The sequence below is a fragment of the Vidua chalybeata genome, chromosome 1 (assembly GCF_026979565.1).
Source record: "Vidua chalybeata isolate OUT-0048 chromosome 1, bVidCha1 merged haplotype, whole genome shotgun sequence".
In the NCBI taxonomy this organism is placed as follows: Eukaryota; Metazoa; Chordata; class Aves; order Passeriformes; family Viduidae; genus Vidua; species Vidua chalybeata.
In genome coordinates, this window is record NC_071530.1 from 67,257,816 (window position 1) to 67,269,800 (window position 11,985).

General features: G+C 45.0%; 1 protein-coding gene across 1 annotated transcript in view; it reads right to left on the bottom strand.

Annotated features, from left to right (window-relative positions):
• The window catches only part of BMP6 (bone morphogenetic protein 6), an 86,156-nt gene extending 74,376 nt beyond the window's left edge, over positions 1-11,780 (bottom strand). The window contains exon 1 of the mRNA XM_053946714.1: positions 11,354-11,780. Within this exon, the coding sequence (XP_053802689.1) occupies positions 11,354-11,780 (427 nt within the window). The remainder of the gene's footprint in view (positions 1-11,353) is intronic.
• Positions 11,781-11,985: the final 205 nt, after the last annotated feature.

The window sequence follows — 11,985 nt, forward strand, 5'->3', positions numbered from 1 at the left end:
GAAAACTTAGTATAATCATTAGCTGAGCGCTGAATGTTCTGATTGTCAGACAGGTTGTATATGATGCAAATATATGACTCATAAATGATTTCACATAAACATTTTGGTAACAGTAATCTGACTCATAACCTCCAACATAGAAAATAACAAGCTGCACAAAACATCTGTGCGCTCCAAGCAACCCCAGCTTGCAGCAACCTTCACAAGTCTCCTGGCACAGAGAGACCAGAAGTCCTATCCCTGAGGACCTGAAGCTGAGAGATGTTGACACCTACCTTCCCAAAAAGAGTCAAAGAAGGAGCAAAATGTGCTGTCATTCCCACCAGGGATCCCTGGCAGAGATAGTTTATGCCATCTGATAGCCTGCCCAGTGGGCATTGCTTGCTTTCGGTCCACAATTAACAGGGCTAAGATGGGAGGAAAAGTTTGTTGTTATTCCACCCCAAAGCTTCACCATGTCAAGCACGACACAATGAACAGTTCTTCTTCTATTTATTTGTTCATTCATTAGGAGACGGACAGCTTCTTTCATGGCCCCCTTCTGAAGACAAATGTGCAGTCTTGAGTGACAAGGAGGATTTACCGTCTGTTATTTCAAAGGAGGTTTGCCATGTTTATTCTGGAAAGTGCCATGAATTAATGAACTATCTCTTCAAGCCTCAGTGCATCGGAGCTGCCAGCTCTCTGGCTGCCAGAAGCAACAGACTGTTTTGGGACCCCATAAAACTGCTTTTACTGAGACTAGAGATAGCAACAGTATCAGGCAGACCCAATCCCAATAGCTTCTGAAACATAAAGGAGTCATTATACCGACTTCAGCTGTTACACTGCATTTTTATGGGGAGCTTCTCAACAAAACTCTCAGTTAATTCAGAAGAACATTGACTATTAGCTTCCCTGCAGCATGGGCATTACCAAAAGTCAACCAAACCTTTATTAGGCTCGCCAATAGTTTCAAATGAAACATGTGCTAGCCTGTGACCTCTTTCATCCCTCCTGTGTTCAGCTGTTGGCAAACATGTATGAAGAGCCATGTCCCTAACGGAGCATGGCTGCAGAAGGCACAGACTGTGCAACACTGATGAGCAAGGTTCACAAGCAGGAAGAACTAAAGCCTAAGTCAAGTGAGAACCTGTAGGCTCCAGCTGATTCATGCTGCCACCTGAAAAAAGCCAGGTTTCACCAGATAAGACCTCCCTCCTTGTTTCACTGGCTCCATGAGCCACTGAAGGACTGGCCAGGTCAGTAAAACAGGTGAGATTGCAAGACCAGAAGCAAGAATTTCAGGGATCTCATCACAGCCCTGGTCCAGTCATAACCCCTGAGCCTCAGCTTAATTATTTGGAAAATCAGTATAAGAGTGATTTACATGTATCAGAGCACACTGTGAGAGTTCAATGCTTATGAAGTGTTTTGAGGTTCTGAATAAGAGACAGAGTAGTATCTTGATGTTGTCTAGCAAGTAACGAGCATTACATATCCTGCAGAATGGAACAGTTTTGGACAGGACAGCTGCTACAATCATTAAAGTGTAAAAACTATTACATGCAAGAGACAAGACACAGACATCTCAAAGAGAAAATCTACTGTAATACATTAAACAAATGTATTTTCTCTCCAGCTATCTTCCATAGCATAATAAGTTGGAACTTCCTTAAATATGAGAACTCTTTTTTTTTTTTTTAAGTCTCCCTTCATTTCTCTTCATTCCCTTTCCCCCTCTGCCTTTTTTCTTTGTGGGTTTAAAAAAATTTTAAAAAACAAAAAAAATTGAAAGAGCAAGCCAAGAGATTCACAATCACCAAAGCCTGCAGAACATACAGTGAATTTTGGCAGGACATGCATGTTTATCCTTTTCATATGTTGTTTAAATTATTTTTATAAACAAGTCATTATCTTGCATAGCCACTGCTTGGTCCCTTTCATGTGAAAGATGTTTGATGTTACAATAATTAAGCAAAAAGGTCTGCACGCTTGAAATGCTGTCTCAGGATGACGGTTTGTGGGCAAGAGAGGCTGCTGCTTTTCTAAAATGAAGGGTTTCTTTGCCAACCTTCATAATTTAAGTTGAGCACCTGGATTCTGTACTTGTGAATCAAATCTTTGTGTAGATATTAAAACATGAATTTCAAACCAGGCTTAAATTTTAGAACTATCCTCCTACTTTTTTGCATCAAAATTGTGCACACGTGTCAAGGCTTGCAGAGAAGCCTCTCCCTGCTTGCACATGAATATTTTGAAGAACCAAGCTTGGCATCATTATGAAGACTCAGGTACATTAAAAGTGTGTAAGGCCTCCTCCTGCACCACACCATCAGTGCAGCCAAAAGTAGTGAAGAAACGTGAATGGTAAGCCCATGGTAAGTGACATAGGAAATGCCTCCTCCTTTTTTCCTGCAGAGCATGTGGCAATTAAAGACAGCTACCTCTACCTCTGTTTGTCTGAATTTGGATAGAGGGAGCTTGTGCATCTGTGCCTTGATGAATTAAAGCTCTGACCACGCCTTTAACCCCTGATACAGAACCTTTATCCAGATACTTTAAAGCAGTTTGAAAAATATGGAAGCTAGGCTGCAGCAAGTGTTCATGTTCAAACAACTTAGTATTATTACAGAGTTTACAAAGGCAGAGGCAGACAAGTCTTTTGCATCTTGTACGCATTAGTTACAATTAGACCTTATTTTCCAACTTATTTGGATAATTTTATTCCTTGTAAAAAGACTGGAATTGACTGCTAAGAGCCTTACTCTTCTGGATTTCTCTCTCAAGTGGTCTGGAAAACCCAGGAGAGACAAGGATGCAAGGAGGCACATCTGTTTCACACTTCAGCTGTCGACCCTTTCCTCCCGCCAACACCTCTTGGCTTACGTGTGCAACTATCAGACCCTACTCATGAGCTCTAATCTGTTCTCTTTTTTTAAGTGCTCTTTGTTGCCTGGTGTGGAGCCTAACACTTGTGCTTCAATAGACATTATGTCACCCTTTAGCCCTTGTACAAACAGAGTGTCTAATACCTTGACCATACACACCACGCGAACGCGATGCGGTGAGCAACAAGATAAGAAAACTGCAGTACACTTCAACATAAACATCTCTGTGCATGCTTTAAACATGGCACATTTTACAGCCTGCACTTGATAAAAGAAACGGTAGATCTCCGTTTGACAAGATTTTGGGTAGAACAAATATATATTCGTTAGAAGAGTGTTTCAAATAGCCAATTCATACATTTCTCACACTGCAAACAACCATTAACATACATGGAATAACACATCTTTGGAATACTGTTTGAAAACACTCTCTCATTTACTATCAGGAAATTTGACTCTTCAGAACAAGTGTTAACACTGTCTTGTTTAATTTGTAAAGCTATTCAAGCCGTTAAGTACATCTGCACATTCAGTATATTTCCAATACTGTGCTTCTGTTTTCATTTTCAAAATGTTTTTATTTATACACTAATATTTGACCTATGAATGTTCCAAGTTTATATGGAGCCAGCTGTTCTAAATTCTGGTTACACTGAGCATTAGTGCAAAACATCAGGTGATATCATTGGATATTTTTAAGGGGAAAGTTCACAGGAAAGCAGTTATGTATTCTTGTGATTAACACCACATTGGATCAAAACAGTCATGTCTAGCTCTCTGAAAAATACAGCTACTGTTTTAGTTAGCAGAACACTTCGGCTCTGTCTACATTATCCTTTTTTGCCAAAAGTTCCCACTGTTGCTACCACTGATTCAATTCTGTCATTGTGCTATGATGAACACTGCTACGTAAAATAAAAAGAGCTGAAAGCACGGCTGTCAAAATCTTTGTGCCCTTAACAACAAAACAAAAAAAAATAATCTCATTACATCACCAAAAAAAACCCAACCAACTCAAAATGCAAACAAACAAAAAAATCCAGTCCAAACTCTACCCAACACTAAAAGACTGTTTCTTAAGTAACTGAAAGTTCAGGAAATGCCAGCCCCAGTCCACAGCAGTTTTTAGGAATCAAAGTCCATTACGAGGTATTAAACACCCCTGCAATCCCACAGGGACTCAGCTTCTTTAATTAAGCTTTTTTCTTTTGCAACAGCCCTGCAGCAGCTGCAGCCACATGCCCTTCCCAAGCCACTGTGTAGGAGCCTGCTCTGGGTGCAAAGCACCAGGCCACTTAGTGTGCTGCTGCCAGCCACCCCTACTGCAAGGGCTGCAGCTCTGCAGAAGGCACCACTCCTCATCGTCTGCCAGCCACGAATGAAAAAAGGCAGAAAGAAACGACTCACTGAATGTTTCTCAGGCATGTCTCCTCACCCTCAGCATATCAAGGCTACAGAATCCCAGTCCTGAGTGCCATCCCAATTCCCACTTAGAATTCCAGGCAGTTTGGGCTGGAATGGATCTTCAAAAGTCATCCAGATCAATCCCTGCCATGGGCAGGAAATTGTTCAGTAAAACAGATTGCTCAAGGCCCCATCCAACCTGATTATGAACAGCTCCAAGGATGGGGCATCCACAGCTCCTCTGGGGAACTCCTCAGTGTCTCACTACTGCTGTTTGAAAAACTTCTGCCTTCTATCCAATCTAAACCTACCCTCTTTGAGTTTAAAACTGCTGCTCCGTTGAACAGGGAATCTAGGTGTGATCCAAAACCAGGCTCCAAGAATCAGGTGAGCAGCAGTTTTCCAGTCCTTAATCTCCATCTCCCAGGCTCTGAGGTCTGATACTTGCTGTAACAAATGGGAATCTCTCACCCATGAGCCATTTTTCCATTTGGGCAATAGTGCTTGCTCTTTGCTTCACACTGCTATATAAATGGTCAAGTGGAAATGTTAAATGATGAGGAGGTGGGCTGTGCTTTACAGCATAGCTGTGCATCTGCTGGGATACAGCAGAAACACACAATGAGACTGTTTATGTCCCAAGTAAATCATACCTTCCTCTAACTCCCTACAAGTTAGCAATGAGGCAAGATGACCTAAAAAGAATCGTGACTCCATGGCATGGAAAGTCTAAACACCACCTTCCTTCCTCCTAAATCAAAAACATTGCTTAGAAGTTTATATTTATAACTACAAGAGAGAGTGTAACCACTGCAATGCACCGGGCTAGACCCAGCAAGGATCCACAGCTCCTTGGCAGAGGTACAAGCCTGCAGCAAGCAGTCCCAGCAGGAGCTCAGCACAAGACATCCATGACAGCTGCCCAAGTGATTTTCTGCTAAAGCCATGTTGAGCTGGAAAAAAATTGCCAAAAGAAAACCTTTTTATAAGAAGTGGTTTGGCTTCAATTTTTTCTGAGGGAAAGAACTAGGAAGTCCTGCTTTTATTTTTACAAAGAAAAAAAAAATAGTCCCACACCTGGGTTTCTAATTCAAAATGCAACTTTTCATTTATTTACATATAAAAAAATTGGCTTGAAGTAATCATGACTGGTTTGGCAATATCAGCTTTTTAAATTATAATAAATTGCTGTTGTTATTGTTGTTGCTGGAAGAAAATTTTGTGTGAAATGTTGAAGTCTAAGACTGTAAATTTTGAAGCTCTGAAAAGCTTTCACAAGACAGAGAATAATCCTACTAATGTCACACTGTCTGCTTTCAGTAGCTTAGTCCAGATGACAGTCAGATCTGGATAAATTGCTTACATGCACATGACCCTCCACTTATTTCAACAGTACAGGTTTTGAAGAGCAGCATTTCCAGGAGCCACACATCTTCTAGGGCTCCTAGCCAAAGACAGAAGGATGACAGTTCCTCAAATTCCAATTCCAGAGGAGCTGAGGACTTCTAAAAGACCATTTGCCCTTTCTTTAACCATGCTGTCAGGCAGCTTCCCACTAGTAGGCAGCTCACAAGCAGCAGCTACTTCAAGGAGATTACGTAAATGAGGATCTCAAGCTGCATCAGTTGATAGCAAATATAAGGCTGCTCTTCGTCACATGGGAATCTGTCTTGGCATCAAAGCCCACTACACAAGGCTTGGCATAAGTCAGTAAACTCATTCCCATCATCAGCTTCATGAATTCTAATATTGGCCTGCTCTGGACACACGTGGAGGACACTGCTCACATGCCGAGCAAGTGAGGCTGTACGCAGCCAGCTGGCAGCACAGCCAGATCTGCAGCATCACACACTCCAGTTATTCCCTCTGAGTAGATGTCTTGACCTTTACAACACGTGGCCAAGAGTATAAACAGATGGGATGACAGTATGAATGGTAGGGTCCCATCAATACAATCACGCAACATCCCTGATACATCTTGGTTGCCTAATTTCATATCTCCCAACAGCAAGCATGGTACTGGGAAAAAGGCAGGTGGGCTGATCAAATCCTTCAGATGAAAAAATTCACCTGCTTTAGAAACACACGTAAGGATGTTGGAGCACTGCTTCCCTCCTGTGAAAAGCCATGCAGAACAAAGGCATATTGCTTGCACCTAAGGTGCTATGGATTTGTGCAAGATCATTCCTAGAAGGAAATCTGGTAGGTCACTACTGGCAAAAAGATGAAAAGCCTGTTTGTAAGACATCACATCCATAAGGTGCTACTTTATAGGCAAGGAGAGAGAGAGAGAGTGTATTTGTAAAACAAGTCTTATATCTACCTCCAAGCAACTTCCTTGCACTGAAAGGGAGCACCCTTGCCCCAGCTGACACTTGAAGTCTTGCAGAGAAGATGGGGATTGCCTAGAGTTTGGGGATTCAAAAATAGAAGAGACTTTTCACCACAACCCCAATTTAAACAGTGTTGAAGCCTCAGGGCTGACTGCAGGACTGCCTGGCAAAAGGTGAGCTTCCCCTCAACCTTTTGCATGAAGCCCTCCCAAGAGACCTGTGGGTCTTATGATAAAAGGGAAAACCCTCTCTCCAAAAGTGGACATAAAGTGAATCAGTGCTGTTAGTCTGCTACAAAAAGCCACAATGCTGAATAACCAAGTACCACACCCCAAAGCACACTTTTTATGATCCTTATCTCTGGCAGGTTTGATGGATTCAGACTTCTCCTGCACATCTATCAACAGCCCCAGATTCGGGTCACAGCAAACTCAGACTGCCACTGAATTCCTTGATTTTGATTGCAGGAAGTGCATGGCTGTTTTTCCCTCTCAGTGTGGATGCCAGGATAGGAAGACATGAGTGAAGACCACATTCTGACACAGGATTGCTTCACAGCACCTTTCATGGCACACAAATAATTCTGGATGCCGTTAAAGTAGCAAAGTCATTGAGAGTCTTGTTTTCTGCTGCGTCACGCAGCATGCACTACTCTGAAGACACCAGCTGGTGAAACAGAGGACACAACGCAGATCCCCTTCACATCAGCACTGACGTGCCTGAGAACACTGGGGTCAAGCTGTCAATCCAGCATCACTGCCTCAAAAGGTTTCTCCATACCAACCCCAGGCTGTTCTGCCAAGAGGAGATAACCTTATCTCGTGCCATGAGGAAGGCACACTTTCCAGATAGGAAACATTAACGGATATTATTCTCCCAACAGTACTGTGTCAAGACACGCCACATATTTACATCAAGGCTGTTCCTACAAGAAGAGCTGAACAGTTTCACAAAGATGCCTGCTGGCCCACAATGCACCCCCCACCCCAGCCCCACAACCCTGCTATACAGCCATTTCCACAGCACAGAAGTTTGGTACCCTGCTTTGTCAGTGAATCCATGCAGATGTTTCCATCTGTGCTAACTATTCAGACTTCCTACGTGTGAAATGAAAAGAAACAGGCACTTGTCGGATGCTTCATCCTAATGAAAACACCCAAAATAGACACTTCTAGGATCCTCTTCCCAAAAAAGGGACCAGATTTACCAAGGACAGGCTATGTTTTCTGTCAAATTATGTTTTGGTATTTAACCTGATAGACTAAATTTATTATCTAAATTATCTGAACTGGTTTATATCTCGCGTGATTTTGCTTGTAATGAGAACAAAAAATTATCACTCCTCCCTGATACTGCTCTCCAGGTGCTTCATCAAATTGAGTGCTAAGCATCTCCTGGAAACCCTGGACACGTTAGGACACATTAAGCTCCCCTATAATCAGCCCCTCTGGGAATCATTGCCCACACCATGATACAGACACCACCAAGTAAGCAAGATAAATCCCAAACTCCCCATTTCAAAGACTGATATTTCTTGTCCCTCTGTAAGACAGCAACTCCCTGTGACCTTCCTATTTCACTTTAAAAAAGCCCCAAAACAAAATAGAAACCATCTCCAAGAACACCATCACCTTCGAGACTGGGACAAGCCTGTACTGCCTGAATAATCTGAGACCTCACTGAAGTCCCTCATCTTTGCAAGACCTTTGCAAAGAGGACTCATACCCTGAGCACATATGGAAACATAGCCTTCCTCAGAGAGAAAACACATCTTCTGTGTGCCCAGACTGAAGGATGTAGGTTGGTCAGGAAGGGCTAGAGCCCTGCATGTTTGAAATCAGCAGTGACTACAAGCTAGTGACTCTCTTTGGGCTAAAGGGCTGGAAAAATTAAATGCACTTTTATAAGAACATCAACACCTGCAAACTTTCATGACAAAGTAGGACTCCTCTGCACAGCTGACCTAGATGATGGCTTTCCAGCACAACAAGATGCATCAAACTTTTGGCCGGTTCTGAGCTGCAGCAGAAGCAGCACCAACACCTGCAGGCAGGTCACGCATACTGACTTGACACCCACACAGCCACATTCACCTGCATATCCAGGTGATACCATATACTCCTCACCCTGAGAGAACATCAAGGGTCTCTCAGATCTCTTTGGTAGTAGCCCCTTCAATAATGGAATGGGAAGTCTTTAAGGTTGAAAACAAAGATCTTCAAAAGTCAGTTTTAACGGAACTGAATTAACTGTATATATGGCCACATGCAGAAAGCCCCAACTAAAATAATTCTGGCAGTGTCCACTTATAAGCAGATTCCAGCTGTGAGTTTTCAGGGTTGTTTGACATGTACTTCATTGGATTAGTCAGTGTGCTCGAAACCAAGAATTCTTCCCTTTCTGCTGTGATCGCACCGTCTTTTGCTGCATTTCTGACTTCATCTAATAAGCTACTTTGACAGATCACAAGCTGGCTTTCTCCCATCAAACCTTTGGTTTCTATATTGGAATATAACCTTAGGCTTCCTCTAGTTTTCCGACCGACCTGAATTACAGTTAAATGGAAAAGTAAATGTCAATTCACAGGTGAAAGACCCCAAAAAATCCCTGGTATGTCAGAGAAGCCACAGAAAACAGCCAAACAGCTGTTCAGTCCCAGCCCATCGATTTGTCAACACTCTGGTAACAAACAATCACATTAAATGACATTATGTTTTATGACTCGGGATTTGGAAGTTGATGAGAAATTTCTACAGTTGATTCATGCTTCCTGAGACACATAACTAGCATTTCAATTGCACTATTTGACTACATCACATGAATAATTTTCCTCGTTGTTACATAAGTGTCTAGATCTAAATTGTCAGAACTGATTTGAATCATATGAGTTGAAGGGGTTATTTTCAAAAGAAACACATACCTTCAGATTGTACCATCTAATAATACTCTCCTGGTGCCTTACAAACAGCTAATTACCTTCTTAAACACCACATGCTCACACTTATCCCTGAAATCAGCTCTTTAGAGAACTGCCTAGCTCCTTGCAGGCACCTTGTTTCACATCCCTCAAGTAAAATGTGACATGGGGGTTGCTTACAGACAGCTACAGCAAGCACCACACTTCTTAAACTCATAGCTGCAAGTATAGGTCCTGAAAGTCCCCAAGGCAAAGAACAGAGACAGTAGCAGCACCTCTGTGTACTCAAAGGACAGAGAGGTTTGGGGAGGCTGGGAGGGAAGAAAAACAGGTGCCCTTTGAATTTAAAACCTGTATAGTATTTTCCAGATCTGAGCGCTGAGACCACAGACCATGCTAGTTTCATTGATGGACAATTTCAGGATGTCTCAATCAAATACATCCGAGCTTTGAGCTAGCAGCACCACCTAAACATCCCCTTGTTTTAAGCTGACTCAACACAAGGTAGGTAAGACCCTGACAGGTACACATCTACAGTACAAGGAGACAACAGGGCTCCACGCTCCTGGAAGGTCTGGGCACCTAAGGCAGCTCAGCTGTACCTGTATGGGTCATGGTCACCTCGGTTTCAAATCCTTCAGCAACTATTTTCAGCTCTTTTGACCTACTATGTGATTTCCATCAGGTACAAAAATTAATCAGCTGTTGTTTCCGGATGCCACAGTATGGCACAAAGCTATTGAACACCTGTACCAGCATTGGGAGCTCTGAGAAATTTACTGCTGCAGTAACATATCCCTGCTCCAAACAAGTAAACACACAACAAATTCGGTTTGGTTTCTTTCTTTTTTTTTTTTTTTTTAACAAGACAAGTGGTTGTCGTTCTGGCACACAGCTCTGGCAGCACAAGTAAAAAGGCAAAGTCTTCAGCTGATCAGCTAAGATACTTGAGCTTCCCAGGAATTCCCTAAAAAAAGGAACTGTTATTTGCCAACTGAAATATTTTCATTCTCCACATTAGGCTGAATCTAATTACACTGTTTCCTTACAATTGTATAGTACTAAGAGCGCCTTTAAGTAAGAAACTTAATGACTTTCCCACTGCAACGCCCGCCTCAGAGCCCTTCAAAGTGCTGACAGGATGATTTGTTTGAAGAGCAGGTTGACATCTAACAAACCTTAATTCAAGATTTCCACATGATACAGATTTTTATCACGTTCCTGTGCTCAATCACCAGAATAACCTACAGAGTAGTACACATATTCACCACCACACTACCTCTGATCCCTTAAACTAAAAACAAACAAAAAATATTTAAAATGGAGAAGACGAGGACACCGTGAAGTAGCGTGGCTGTACTTTGTTCAAGCCCAAAAGGCATCTCTGCTGCTGGACCTTGCATAGAGTGAGCGCAACCTGTACTCTGGCATTACCCCAGCTCTGCGGCCCAAGAAGCAGAGAAGGGTGTGCTCAATTCTGAACTACAGGCTCTGACCACTACCACATCAGAACAAGGACTACTAAAAAAATAATTATTCTTTTTTTTTTCCTTCCTCTCACTCCCTCCCCCCAAGGTTTTGCATGCTGGGGTATATTCTTTGTTTACAGTTTGCGAGAGGTTTTGCCCTTCCCCGAAGTGAGCTGCCGTCCTGACCGAAACCCGCGCAGTCCAAGGTGGGTCCCAGCCGGCAAAGCCTCGACCCCGTCGCGCCCCACCGGGGGGCGGCCGCCCGTCCCCACTGCCCGGGCCAGAGGTGTCCGCGGGACGGGCGAGTGGCTGGGTGGGCTGCACGCAGCCCAGGACTCCCTCCCTCCTTCTCTCACTCACCCAGGTTGACGAAGCTCATGACCATGTCGGCGTCGTTGAGGAAGGCGCTGTCCTGCGGGCTGGGCAGCGGCGGGGCAGGGGTCGGCGGGCGGCCCCCGCGCTCCGCGCCCGCGCTGCCCTCCGCGCCCTCGGCCAGGGAGTGGTAGAGGTCCAGCATGAAGCGCGGTGCCGCCCTCAGCCGTCCCGGCGGCGGGGCCGGCGGCTCCCGCGGCAGCGGCCGGGGGCGGTGGGGCAGCCCCAGCACCGAGAGGATCTCCCGCTGCATCTCCCGCTTCTCGTGCGACTTCAGCCGCCGGTAGAGGAAGCCCGAGGCGGCGGCGGGCGGCGGCGGCTCCCCGCCCTCGGCGGGCAGCGCGGGCTCGGCGGGGCGGCAGGCGCCGCTCAGCAGCGCCCAGCAGCAGCACAGCCAGGCCAGCCGGCGCGGCATGGCGCTCGGCCGGGCGCGGGCGGGCGACGTCCCCGCTCCGCGCTGTCCCCGGGGGCTGCCCGCCGCCCTCCAGCCCTGCCCCCCCGCGGCGGGTTCGGCCCGGGCCGGCGGGGGGCGGCCAGGCCGGGGGGGCTCAGCGCTCGCCCCCGCCGCGCATGGCCGCCCGCGGGGCACCGCGCTGCGGAGCCCCCCGCGCCCGCCGCCG